We start from the raw sequence: 15,195 nt of genomic DNA on the forward strand, positions 1-15,195 counted from the left end.
GACCCCTCTCTTCCTCCCCACCCCCCCTTTTTTTTTCAAACACCTAAACTGCAACAGTCTCTTGATCTCTGTTCTCTCTCAGCCATCTGGCCCACAGATCATGGTTAATTCTTCCCCAAACACTGCATTACTCTTATTACTTACAGGTTCAAAAACATTCAGTGGCTAACACAGCACTGCAGCCTGGCTCTCAAGCCTTTCGTTAGTCAGATCTACTCTATCTTCTTAAGCTTAGTTCCCATTATTCTCTTATATAAAACTTTCAGTCAAATCACTACTTGCTGCTCTTTGGACATAACTTTGTTTTTCTGTCTCTATATCTCTGCTCAGAATGTTCCTTCTCTAATACTTTTTCCTCTGGCTTAACTCAGCTGGAACAGAGCTCCCCAATATCTACTGCTGTGTTTTACTGCTGTGTGTGTATGTGCTGTGTGCACGCTTTGGGTCTCTTGCTCTAGCTAGATGACAAAGATTGAACCTTATCTTTATAATCAGCTCAGCAAAGGGTCCTTTGAATGAACGTTTCAAGGCCTAATAGGTACACTTGCAGATAGCAAACAAGTCAGGCCTTGACCTTCAAAGGGCCATCTGCTTGCTGCAGTTGCCCCTTTGTTTTCTGCAGGCTAGCTAGATACAGCAGCCATTTTTAAATGTAGAACTGAACTACATGAGTCCTTAACAGGGGAACAGAAAAGCCTCATATTGGTGCATTTCCTTTTGTTTCTCTTTTCCCCTTGCCTCCACCTCCACAATTCTTCCTACTTTGATTCTGCCATTTCTTCAACCTGTGTTCCTTTATTAATGTACAGTAATCAGGCATGGTTAGATGTGCTTTCACTATCTTCACTTTGAAATACCAAGAAAAACACACACAAAAAGAAGAAAAAGCACAAAATGTAACCCTTTTTTTTTTTTCAAATCTTCCCTACAAGTTAATCTCAACTGCAACATCTATGGTTAGAACACAGTCTTTTAGAATAGAGAGTTTGATTATTTTTGCTTTTTCCTGTGGTTTTCAAATAATACGGAAAAGGATTTCTTTACCAAATGCTCCACAATAAAGAACTCCAAAGCACTGTATCTGGGACAGTTTCAAGGCAGCTGAAGTTCTCCACGGAAATAAGCATGTGTCCAGAGTGATTTAGCTAAAAAGATGTTAATAATAAGGCCCTAATCATATAGTACTTTATAATCTCAAAACATTTTTCCATTGGAACCTCATAAAAACTCTTCGGAGTCAGGTAGGGCTGCTGCTGTTTTCTCATACAAAATTATCCTTTCACAGGATGAGAAAGTTAAGTCTCCCATTGAGTGATTTGTTAAAACTCAAATGAGACTATAACTCAGATCTGCCAAGTGATATCATACCTATTTCACTAGTGGTTTTCAAACAGTTCCGTGCAGGAGAGTTCTGTGGCCACTGCACGTCAGGTCGGGGGTTGGGTGGGGGGGTGTGTTCGAAGTAGGGTGTGATGCTGACTGGGTGCGGTCCTAGACCTCTCTATCCTCAAATCAATCAGAGCTCTGCCTTTGTTTGTTTTATGCACTGGGCCTCCACTGTATTACACCCTGGTTCTACTGCTTTCAGGAGAGAAATGCTCAGTTGCACTAGTTCATAAAATGATTATTATAGCCAGGATATGAAAAAAGAAAGTAAAACAGCATTCAACAGTCAATGTCAACAATTAAATAAAACAAAAAGTTACCTCAAAATAAAAGATTTCATTAAACTGCGGGTTGCTTGTTTTCTTCTTTACTTTTGTCTTCTTTTGGTCATTCCTGTTCCAATGTGGTAGAGTTTTACCTTGTAGAACTTAACAGTACACAATTATAAAACATGCTAATTCCAACCAGGGAGCCTGACCTCTGTTTAACTGTTAAGATGACTCAGGGAAGGCCGTAGTTTTAAATATTAATTGGGGAAAAAAAACTGAGGTGTCTCTAAAAACTCTAATCAAAGAATACACAAGTTTTGTATATCTGACATATGCCAAGATTTTATTATTCTGTCTCTTGGCTGTACTAGATTGACTGCCAAGCTTACTTCAGGGGTTCTTAGGAACACATTCTATTATATAAGCAACTCAAAATAAATGATAGAAGGAAAACAATGAGAGTCAGAGTACCTTTATCTATGTTGAATAATACCCGAGGAACACGGAAAGCATTCTTAACTCAGCTTACTTCTTGGGCTTCAGCTACAATGTGGCTTTTTGAAAAACTTCTTATTTTGAAATAATTATAGATTCAGAGGAGGTTGCAAAGAAACGTACAGGGAAGTCCCATGTAGCCTTTCCCCAGCCTCCCCCAAAGTTAACATCTTATACAACTACAGTATAATATCAAAACCAATAGTGATTTTTTTAAAACAAATTAATTTGCCAATAGTTTCTAGCTGTATATTACTGAACAATTACACTAAAGAATCTGTCAGGTACAGATTATAAACAAGAACAAAACCCCAAAACAGCTCCACTAGATTAAGCGTTTTTAACATGCAAATTAAATCCCTCTGATAGCATGCGTGCTACAGAACTGAGTATCAGCTTTTAAATTTAAAACCATCTATGGTAATAATAGGATACTATTGTTTGAACATCTAATAAGTGCCAGGTATGGTGCTAGGTACTTTACATACGTGGAGACAGATACATTTTTCAAAGTGACTTACTGGTGACTTTATAAAAAAATAAAAGTACCTAGAGAGCTTGGGGTTGGGAAGAAGGTGTGTGTGTGTATATATGCGTTTGTGTAGAGGGAAAATTGTGCTTTTTGTTTCCTGATTCTAAACCTTTAAGTTGTAGACAAATTTCAGACTAGTCAGGCTCTGAAAGAAACCATAATGAAGTTATAAAGTACAAACTACTACAAAGTGCTATAGATGTTCCATAAATTATCGTGAGTAATTTAAATCAATGACACAGTGTACTTCACCGTATTCTGACTTGAGCAGTTTGTCTGTGGCTTGGAATTCTCTCTGAGGAGCACAGATACCATGAGGAGAAAAGGTATTCTTAGTTTTGAGCTGCTTTCCAGATAAAAATATGGAAATTTCCCTGCTATTCTGAGATAGCATTTATTAAAATAGGATTTTACCTGCAATAACATGTAATACATTTGAAAGCAGGACAGCTGATGATAAATGAAGAAGGTCAAATTTATGTTTTAGAGTACATTTTAACCACTATAAAATTGAGGTTGCTTCCCAAAGCCTGAGAGTCTGGCAGATTTGAAATGGCACCCATTTTCTTTTACAAAAACAGGAGCTGGTTGGTTGCAACTGTATAACAGAACTAAAGATCTTTCTTTCAAAGCGTTCATTACTTTGTGTCATAAATAGGTATTTAGCATGTGCTCTTAAAACCTTGATTTTGTAATTCTTGAACTTTAAAACTAAAAATCTAGTAATAATTCAATAAACATTACCTAGAAGGGCCCACTAGAGAAACTGTTGCATAAGGGTCACAGCTTTGTCCATTTATGAGAGGCAACCCATGGCATGCCTTGATGCTAAGGAAGAACAAAGGAAAATTAAGGTATTACATTCAAATTAAACAACATAAAACATTATCTTTAAATACAAATTAATATATTCAAAGGGTTATAGCTGTTTTCCACGTCTGCAATAGTATGCCTGTGTATCACCTAAGCCAAACATATGTATGTACGCACTTATTTACTTACGTGTATTTCCAAAATAGGACCAGACCACCACAGTCAGTACTAAGACTACCAAATAACGTTTAGCACACAAAGTACCCAACAAGGTACACTCTGTGGTTTAATTATACATTAAAACTGCTGTGGCTTCTAAAAAGGAAAAGAAAGCGGTATGAACCTTAAAGGAGAAACTACAAACCAAGTCAGATCTGTGGCATCGTATGCTCTGCTAGAGCATGAATGAGAAACAAGGAAACAACTGTGGTTTCCACTTAAAATCTGATTCATAAATAAAGGGCAAACCGCACACAATTCTGTATGTAGCCTTTTATTCTGACTCTCAGTAACAGCTCCTGCAACATTCTGCAGAAAATGCTTTAGACCATAAAAAAAAAACATTATCTCATCCACTCCATGGGTAATAGTCATTGGTATTTACAGAGAATACAGAATCTAACTTAATGACCTGCTCCTCAAATTTTCTCACTAAATTACTGAGTTCATGAATCTAGGTTAGCATCTAAGTGTCTGCATTTCCTAATGCCTGAAAAAAACTCATGAGTGCTGGAGAAACATATTCTTTGTTGAAAGATGTGGGCTACTGAGCAACATCCTAATTTCTCTCCACAACCCCACAGATCATATACGTGGGTGAAGTGCAAATGGTGCACTGACGAGTAAAGAAACAAATGATAATATGACTCATTTCTATTAAGTTGGGTATCAAAAATCAAAGTTAAAACATTTCTGAAACTAACCAAAGAAAGCACAGGCCAAGATGGTAATTCTGACTGTTAATGTCAGGCTTAGGTACAGTCAGATTTTCCCACTGTGCGTACTGTTTGAAATTTACACTTCTCAGGGTAAACCTCAAAATGATACCTGATTTTTACACAGTATTTGCAGTTTACTATTTATTTTCACAAAAATGCCATCTAATTCTCACAACTACCTTTGAGAAGAGCATCACCACAACATTTTAAAGAAGAAAGTAAAGCTCAGAAAGGTTATGTGAGAAAGTAACAAAACAAGACTAAAGAGGCAGCACAGCTTCTCAGAAGTGGGCCAAGACTCAACTCCCACTTTCTTAATCCTGTTTCTAAAGTCCGGGGTCCTCCAACATTCCCACTGTGCCTGAATATATTGTATTACTTTCCTTGTTAATACCAAATTTATCTCATGTAAGCACTAATAATGAGAAATCTTAATTACAGAAATTCACCATGATTTTATGAGGTACAAAAGCACTGAGAAAACTTCAGTTCAGTATACAAAGACCTCCAAAAGGATACCCATAAACAAACAAACAAACAAAGCCAAACCCCCCTCAAAAAAAATGCCCACAAGCCAAAAGTATGAATTTATAAAAATCATCAGAAGTACTCTTAATTTTTAAATGTTAAGTTTAAAAATTGAAACAAACTTAGTAATACTATTAAATCCAGATTGTTTTATTTGTTACATATATATATAAAATGTTTTCCAAATTACCTAGGATATAACTATTCTTCTAATTGGTAAGGCAAGCAATTTTACATCATAAACCATGGGTGAGCCAGAAACAAATGTTAAAATAAACTTAGTACACTAAATTATCTTGTATTTTATTTATATATGACATATAAAGCATTTGATATGAACACATTTTCTAGAAATCACAAAGGAAAATAAATTTAGTCCAAGTTTCTTTATAATACAGAATGACCCATTCTTTTCCTTGGATTTTTTTGTTTGTTTTTAACTAAAAGACAAATATTAGCTTCTACATACAGGAGTACATAGTACAGGGAGTAACAGGGAATGGATTTAGCCTGCCACCTCAAAGAACTTAAAAAAATGGGTAAAATCAGCAATGCAGGACAGTGATCTGTGAGTGGGGAACAAACAAGGTGAGCCCTCCAACTGTCCCAGCCCACTTTCAGATGGTCTCCCTGTGAAAAAACAGAGAGCTGTCAGCTGGGGAAGGCCAAAGTGATGAGAGTTCTCTGGGCAGAGTCCTGGAAGAAGGAAAGCTGCACAGAGAGAAAGAAGCCTCCGGAAAGCCACAAAAAATCCCCCTCTAGAGTCTTCAGCTGACTGCTGATAAGCATACACATGTGAGGAAACTATCTGAGGCTGGGGAAAGAACCATTAGAAAAGAGCGGAGAGTATAACGGAAAAGAATCTGAAAAGAAAAATAAATACATGTGTATGTTTAAAAAACAAAAAAGAGCAGAGGGATGGGCCACTTGGTAATTCATGGGTGCTGCTTCAACAGTGGGAAAATATCGGCCCTGGACTAAGGCTACTATTGCTCCAACTGACAAAGCTTAAAAGCAAACCACAAATGAACCAACTGCTTCCAAGTAACTTCACTGAGCCTTCAAATATACTCACAGGAATATAAAAATATCCAGCAACTACACAATGTCTAGCATCCAAAAGAAAATAATCAGGAACATGAAGAATCAAGAAAATATGACCCACGATGAAGAAGAAAAATGAATCAATAGTAATAGATCCAGAAATGACACGGGGGATAGAATACATAGACAAGGCCATTATGAAACAAGTACAACTGTATTTCATACATTCGGGAGAGACAAAGGACACTTTAAAAACTGAATATCTAGAGATGAAAAATACAAGGTCTGACATGAAAAACACACTGAGTGGGATTAAAAGATTAGATATGACAGAAGAAAAGATTAGCAAACATGAAGATAGAGTAATAGATACATAATAAATAGATATATAAATGGTCTAAACATGACAATTAAAAGCAGAGATTTTCAGATTGGACAAAACAAAAATTATATGCTGATTTTAAGAAACTCCTTTAAATGTAAGATAAAATTAGGTTAAAAGTAAAAGAGTGGAAAAATGTATACCATGCTAATACTAATTAAGAGAAAGATTCAATGAGTAATAACAACAAAATGTCCATTAGTAAGGGTCTAGTTGAATAAATTATAGTGAATCTATATGATCTAATTCTATGTAGTTGTCAAAAAGAATGAAGTAAATCTCTATTCTCTAATTACTCTGATATAGAGTGATCTTTAGGATATATTCTTACATGAAAAAAGAGGAAGTTACAGAACACTATATGTTGTGTAAGAATGGGGTAGGAAACATGAATTTTTTTATCTATTTATGTGTGTAAATATTTTTTGCTTATATGTGCAAAAATACTGGAAAGAAAGACAAAAACTTTTAAATACAGGAGTAAAGAGGGTAAAGGACTGGAAATGGACTTGCCCAAATATACCTTACATAGTTCTGACTTTGGAAACATACATTTCAAAAGTAAAATCAAACTTAGGAAATAACCCTTTAAAATAACAGAGAAACTACTTTAAAAAAAGAGAGAGAGAGAATTAGTTCAAAGGACGAGAGCGCAGTATTTGACTCTACATTCTTAGTATTATATATTCTTAAAACAAACAGAACAGTAAAATCTAAAACTTCAGTTAACCTAATTATCAGTGGTAATGTTGATATCACTATTTTGAATCTATTTTCTGTATCTTATAAGACAATGTAAATATAAGTAACTATGTTAATGTTGTTAAGTAATGATGTAATGTAAGGGATTAAGATTTTCAATGTAACAGGAAAGACAGAAGTATAAAATCAAAGTTAGATTAAAAATCTTGTAATACTAAATTTAAATTAGAAACATAAAAAAAGAAGAAAATAAACCAGTCAGCCATCCATCCAGAGTGGCTATATTAATATCAAATAAAGCAGATTTCACAACAAAGAATATTACCAATATCAGAATGAAGCAGATTATTTTATAATAATGAGAAGAGTTTAACTTTTCTGTTTGCCTCTCAAAATTTCTTGACCTTTCACTTCTTACCCCACTGAAATCTAGTTGTTGCTACACTTACTCTATAGAAACTCTTCTCATTAAGGTCAAATGATATCCATATTTTTCAGGGCTCTTCTTGCCGGACTTCTTGGTTGCATGCAATATTCCTGATCAATCTCTCCTTGAAACCTTCTCTCTTGGTTTCCTTGACCTCACTCTCCTAATTTCCCTCATACGACTTACCTGTCTCCTTCATGTCTTCCTCACATGTTATTCTACCTCTACTGCTGGATTCACTCTCAGTCAACTCCTCTCTTTACACTACATAACCTCCCTCTAAGCCTACTTCTAGCTATCGTGTCGATTCTTATGGTCACAACTACCATCAGCCTTATTTTTCTATATGAGATCTCACCACAGAGCTCAAGATTTTTATATCCAAATGCTGGATGGAAATCCCTACCTGGATGCTCAAGAACAGCTAAAGCTCAACTCATTATCATCTCTTATTAAAGCAGTTCCTCCTCCCGTATTTCCTCTTTGTTGTATATACCACCACCACCCAAGTAAAAATCTAGAAATCTAGGAGCTACTCTTAAATTCCTTCTTCTTCATCATGTTCTACATCTAATCAGTAAGTGTCAGTGATTCTACTCTTTAAACATGTCTTCACCAGTCCTCTTCTCATATCAGCAAATTATTGCTCTGACACAGAATCCATCACCTCTCACTTGGATCCCCCAACACCCTTCAAACTCACTTCCCAGCTTCTACACTAACTGCTGTCACAAATCTGATCTTTCTAAAATGCAAATCTGTCCATTCTCTATTGTCTAAAATCTTCCAGTAATTTCACAGGCTCATATAAGTTTTATATGTTCATATGGTACATAAGAGCTTCCAAGATCTAGCTCCAACCTCTTTCACCAATTTCTGACCAATCTTTGACTCAAGATTCATATACTGCTTTTAATTACACACCAAAACACAGGCTGTTTCTTGCCTCCATATTTTGGCCTATATTATTCTTTCCTTTTGGGAAAAAAAAAAACCCTCACTATTTCTAGGCTAGCCATTTTCTATTCATCCTTTAAGACAAATGCTACCTTTCTTCATTTACTTGTTTCAAAGATTTATTTATTCATCTTACTTATGCTTATTAAGTACCAGGTTCTGGGGCGATGAGGTGAATAAGACACAGTCCCTGCCCTCATGAAGCTTATAGTCCACGTTAATAAGGAGATGATGAACAATAAAGAAACAATAATAATAATTACAAAGAGTGGTAAGTGTATGGAGGAAAAAGAATAGAGCACCCTGTTTTAGAGGAAGTGATATTTAAGCTGAAACTTAAAAGATAAGAAGGAACCAGCTAGAAGAAGAATAGGCATAATGGGCATTCCAGGCAGAAGGAAAGGCAGATGTAAACATCGAAGCTGGGAGAGTAATGTCACGTTGAGGACCTGAGAGAAGGGCAGCAAGCACATGCACAAGAGGAAACATGTCACCAAATGAAATCAAAGAGAGACAGGCAGGGTCACTGGATCTTGTGGGCCAAGATAAGGAGGTTGGAGTTTATTCTAAATGCACTAAGTATCTGAGCAGAGGAATGACATGATCTAATTTATGTTTCAAAAGACTGCTCTGTGCTGCTTACAAAGAGAACGGATTGCAGATTGGAAGACCAGCTAAGAGATTATTGATATAGTCAAGGTAAGAAATGGTTGGTGGTTTGAAATAAGGAGACTTCAGCAGATATCATTAAAAATTAGAAAATTCAAAAAATACTTATATAGAATCAATAAGAAGTGGATCCAATGTGTAGGGAGAGAGAGAAGGAAAGATTTTCAATGACTCTCAGATTTCTGACTAAAGCAATTAGGTGGATGGTGGTACCACCTGCTAAGGCTATCAGGAGGAACTAGATAGATATAAGAATCAATATTTCAGTTTTAAGTATGTTAAATTTGCGATGCTGTGAGACATCATAGTGCATTTGCCAAAAAGGCAGGTGCACATGTGAGTTTGGAGATAGGAAAAAAAAAAAAAAGAAAATCAGGATTGGATGCATAAGAAGCAGACAATTTTTTAAACTTTTTATTATGAAATAATTTCTAACTTTTAAAAAGTTGTAAAAACAATATATAGAGTTTCTATATACCTATCACCTAATGTTAGCATTTTGTGTAACCAGGGTAGAATTATAGAAACAGGAAACTAACACTGATACAATGTTAGTTAACAATTATATAACAAATCTACAAACCTTACTTAAATGTCATCAATGTCCTTTTTCTGTCCATGATGCAATATAAGATCTCAACTTGTATTTAGTTGTCATGTCTTCTCAGGCTCCTCCATCATAAAACAGGTCCTTAGTTTTCCTTCTTTGCATCACAATCTTGCCAACTGGCCAGTTATTTTGAAGAATATTTCTTAAATTGCATTTGTCTGGTGCTTGCTCATGATTAGATTGAGGTTATGCATCTCAGTGTCCTCAATGCAACATACCAGGAGGTACTGAATGTCTCATTACCAGAGACATTAACTTTGATCATTCAGTTAAGGTGGTAACTACCATTTTATAGGGTTATTTGTTGAGACTATGGAAATATGCTGTTTGTCATTATGCTTATGCCCACTTATTGAGCATCTATAGATGATGTGACCCTGTACTAATTATTATTGTAGTGTTTGCTAATAGTTATTTTTCTATTTCCATCATTTATCCTACATTCATCACTTAGAATTCTACTATAAGGAAAAAGTCCTTTGTCCCCCCATGTATTTGTTATATCAGCATTGGCTCATGGATATTAGTTTTATTCTATAGCTTTTAATCCATCATTATCATTATTTATTTTGATGCTCAAATTGTCCCAGATTTGATTATTTGGAGCTCTTTCAAGCTGGCTTCAATGTCCTTTCCATATGCCCTCATTATTTTTTGAGCAATTCCTCACTTTCTGACTCCATAGAGACTCTGGGCTCACCTTATATTTTCCCTGTCCAAACCCAGAAAATAGGCACTGCTGAAAAAAAAAAAAAGGCTAGGTTCTTTTTACTTGGAGCAACTCTTATATTATAGCCATAGCTATGTGTGGCTATTTAAATTTTAATTAAATAAAATTAGATAAAATTTAAAATTTAGTTCTTTAGTTACACTAACCACATTTCAAGTTTTCAATAGTCACACATGCGCCAGTGGCTACGGTATTGGACAGTTAAGACATGAAATATTTTCATCATCACAGAAAGATCTGGTGGACAGCGCTGACTGGAGAATGATATTTAGAAACCAAGATACGGATGCTAAATATATGCATGCTACTGGGATGACATTGCTTCCAGGCCTTCTCAGTGAACAGAGCTAGTGTGTATGTACACACACACACACACACACACACACACACCCCTCCTATATCTATTAGACAATTTTACTTTAAGAAGTCTGCCTTCAAAGGAGAGTAAAGAATGGGGATGGTAGCTTAGGAAGGAGGCTGGAGATGAGGTCTGGGAAGGCATGTCTTTGAGAATGGGAGATCCTAGAACATGTTTACATGCTGATGAAAACAATCTAAGAGAGAGGGTAAAGCTGATGAAACAGAAGGAAAAACTGAAGGAGCAAAGTCCTTGAGTAGGGGAAATAGAATCCAGAGCTTAGTTGGAAAAAGTCACTCCCAACAAAAGAAGAGGTACTTCCTCTACTATAACACAAAGACAAAAAGATGGATGCCAAGACAGGTTTGCAGACTTGGATTCAGGAAAATGTAACCAATTTACAGTCTACAATGATGGAGAATCTCATAGGTGTATTAGAGAAGCACAGTGAAATGCCATGGTAGTTGTAAGTACCCATGTGAGGTTTGCAATCATGAATTTAAAGTAAAATCTGTCTTTCTGTGTGATTTTTCTCTAGCAATATTAAGGTGCAGACTGAACACAGAGGGAGAGGTTGAGGGATATATATCCCTATATAAATAAAAAAGGGATAAAGAGAAGAGCAGGGGAGGTTAGCGAACCTGTAAGAAAATGACCACAGTGACAGACCACGGAAAAAGACCCAAGGGAAGTTAAAATAGGAGCAGGTAAGAATGTGGTAAAGATCAGTGGATCGAGGTCTTCCTGAAGTTCAAGAAATATTGCAGTGGGGAGCTTCCAGGTCTAGAGGATAAGAGCAACTGCTGGGATATGAATCTTTTCACACAGTACTCCCCAAAAGTATGTGTTCAGCAAGGAGCACAAAGACGACGATATATGAAACTATGCCTTCAACACTGTTGAGAAACAGAATACCACAAACTTTCAAAATACTTCTAAAGTTGAGAAATCAGCAATAAATTCCACAAAGCTACTACTGGAGCTCTGTTGCTGTAAGCATGGACAGCGAAGGCTTATGTGGGAAAAAAAGGAAAGAATGCAGACCAGCATATGTCCACAAACAGACATGTTTGTGAACACTGACAGCAGTTTTCTTTGTAATAGCCTCGAACTAAAAATAAGTCAAATATTCATCAATTGGTGAATGGGTAAACAAATTCCATACAAAGGAAGGCCATTCATAAATAAAAAGAAATGAACTAGTTTCCTGTTCTAGGACAGGATGGAGTAGATGCATACCTCCCTCTTCTTCCCATTAAGTATAGCTAAATACCCTGGATATTATACATAAAACAAACATAAGAAAACTGAAAGATGAAGAGAAAAAGGCAAGCCAACTAGAGATTGTGGGACCCAAAGAAAGATGCAGCAGTGAATTTTCTGGGCTTTCTTATGCTTTATATAGCCCAGACTGAGTGCTAGAGAAGGCACCAAACCAGAGACACCAATGGGCATAGAGAAAAGATGCCCTAAGAAAAGCTAGCTTTCTCTAGCTAAAGGACCAGGAACTGGGCCGCTTGCAAGATGGAAACCATTTTAAGACAATAATCACCTACTCCAATCAAACAGCATGAAAAACACTGTGGCTCCACCCTCACCCCCATCAACAAAGGCCAAAGGTTGAGGGGAGAGCCTAGACTTCTACTTTTGACAGGTTGTAACGAGCCCCTTCCTTCCACGGTGTCAGTAGGGAGCACATCGGGAGCCTGGACGTTCACGGCCGCTGAGGAACGATGAGGCACGCCTCTCCCTCCACGCTAGGGTGGTGTCAGAGAAGGCTGAGTGGGAAGGCAAGACTTTCCCACTTTCCAGGGTAACTAACTCCCCGCAACCAGGGTGTCAGTGGAGGACACAAGGAGCAATAATGAGGTACTCCTCTCCATCCCAGCCAGAGTGGAAACAGGAAGGAACTGGGGACAGCCTGAACTACCACCCTCACTCAGTAGTAACAAGGAACTCCTCTCACTCTTCCCTCGAAGTATCACTAGTGGTTGAGTCAGGGACCTGGACTTTTACCTCTAGACTGACAGTAATAAAAAAGGTCTCCTCTTCCCTCACCAGCAGTGTCAGAGGAGTCTGGCTAAAACAGAAGATTTAAAGATGATCCAAAGTCTCATAACATAATATCCAAAATGTCCAGGACAGACCTGAAAACCATTCACCATACAAAAAAACCAATTTCCAACTTAGATGAGAAAAGACAATCAGTATGTGACAACACTGAGATAGGATGGATGTTGGGCTTACCTGACAAAAATGTGAAAGCAGCCCATCATAAAAATGACTCAATGAGCAATTATGAACATGTTTGAAATAAATGCAAAAATAAACAGTTTCATGCAAAAAAATAGTAAGTTTCACTAAAGAAATACAGACATAAGTAAGAACCAATGGAAATTTTATAACTTAAAACTACAATAACCAACAAAAAAATAATTCACTAGATGAGCTCAACAGTAGGATGGAGAGGACATAGGAAAGAATCAGTGATCTTAAAGACAGAACAATAGAAACAACCCAATATAAACAACAGAACAGCATATTCCAACAATATGCTGGGGGTAAAAAGAGGGAGGCACAGAGCCTCAGGTACCTGTGGGAAAATAACAGATCTAACACTCATGCCACTGGAGTCACAAAAGGAGAGGAGAGAAGGCCAGCTGGGCTGATAAAGTATATCAAGAAAATAATGGCTGGAAATTTTCGTAATTTGGCAAAAGATATAAGAATATAGATTCAAGAAGCTGAGGCAACATTGAACAGGATAAACCCAAACAAATCTGTAGTCGAACTAAAACACTTAGAAAGCTAAAGACAATGAAAACAATCTTGAAAGCAGCTAGAGAGAAATATAGGAATACCTGCATAGGAAAAACACTTTGAATGACAGTTGCTTTCTCGTGGAGGCCAGAAGGAAATGGTCGATTTTTTCATGTGCTGAAAAAAAAGAACTGTCAACCAAGAATTCCATATTCAGTGAAAATAACCTTCAGGAATGAAGAAAAATATCAAGACATTCTCAGATGAAGGAAAACTAAGAGAATTTATCACCAGTAAACCTACTCTCAAAAATATTCTCTAAATATAAAGAGAGTGATAAAAGAATCTTGAAATGACAGAAGGAAAGAATATGGAGAACAAAAATATAAGTAAATACAATACAAAATACTTAAAATTCCCTTCTTTTTTTCTTTTCTAAATTGTGTTAGATGGCTGAAGGAAACACTGTAACACTATGTGAGTGGTTCTCACTGTATATACTGGACATACTTAAAACAATTATATTACAAATGGTGGAGGGTAAAAGGATTAAAAGAAGGTAAGATTTCTACACTTTATTCTAAGTGGTATAACATCAACATCAGTAGATTACTTACTATAAATGTACAATGTAATACCTAAAGCAATCACTAAAAAAAACTATACAAAGACATACACCATAGATTAAAAAAATACTACAGATAAATCAAAATGGAATTCTAAAAAATCTTCAATTAACTCATAGGAAAAAGAAACAGAGGGGACAGATATAGAGAAGAGAATAGAGGGGACAGAAAACACCGAAAAAAAAAAAGGGCAGATTTAAGCCTAACATATCAATAATTATATTAAAAATAAATGGTATAAATTCACCAAATAAAAGAACCTGCCAAAGTGGATCTAAAAAAGTGACCCAACTATATTCTATCTAGAAGAAGCTGCACACAATAATTAGATGGATCTGATTTTTAAAAAGCCAATCTCGAAAGGTTATGTACTATAAGATTCCATTTACATAACATTCTTGAAATGACAAAATGGTAGATACAGAGAAAGATTAGAGTTGCCAAAGATTAGTGATGGTGGTGGCGAAAGACGTAGGTGTGACTATAAAGGGGTAGCAGAAGGGAGATCTCTATGGTGATAGAACAGTTATGTATCTTGACTGTGGTGGTGGTTACACAAACTTACACAAGTGATAAAAATGATACTTTGTACACTGTACAATGTCAATTTTCTGGTTTTTATATTGTATTATAGTTACACAAGATGGGACCATTGAGGGAAACTAAGTAGAGGGTACAAAGGACCTCTCTGCACTTTGCAGTTTCCTGTAAATCTCTGATTGTCTCAGAAATTTAAAAAAAAAAAAATACCAGAGTTCAAATCTAGGTTCTACTTTCCTTGTATGAACTTGGGCTTATTTAACCGATTTGTGCATCATTTAGTCATCTGTAAATGAGGACAACAGTTATCTACAAAATTATGGTAAGAAACAAACAAAATAATACCTAAAAAAGGATGAACAACTGCTATACAATGTGGAATGGTCTCAAAAGCATTATGCTAAGTGGAAGACACAAAAGACTATATAT

At 36.2% G+C, this 15,195-nt stretch overlaps 1 protein-coding gene across 3 annotated transcripts in view; it reads right to left on the minus strand.

The window, feature by feature from the left end:
* Positions 1–15,195, minus strand: part of RASA2 (RAS p21 protein activator 2) — a 112,497-nt gene that overhangs the window by 45,736 nt on the left and 51,566 nt on the right. For all 3 annotated transcript variants that reach the window (XR_004322773.1, XM_032487322.1, XM_032487316.1), the window contains exons 6-7: positions 3,427–3,510; positions 1,707–1,779 (exon numbers count right to left, since the gene is read on the minus strand). Coding sequence is in view for 2 of the 3 variants with exons in the window: in XM_032487322.1 (XP_032343213.1) it covers positions 1,707–1,779; positions 3,427–3,510 (157 nt within the window). In the remaining variant the exon portion in view is untranslated. The remainder of the gene's footprint in view (positions 1–1,706; positions 1,780–3,426; positions 3,511–15,195) is intronic.

The sequence above is a fragment of the Camelus ferus genome, chromosome 1 (assembly GCF_009834535.1).
Source record: "Camelus ferus isolate YT-003-E chromosome 1, BCGSAC_Cfer_1.0, whole genome shotgun sequence".
Classification (NCBI taxonomy): domain Eukaryota; kingdom Metazoa; phylum Chordata; class Mammalia; order Artiodactyla; family Camelidae; genus Camelus; species Camelus ferus.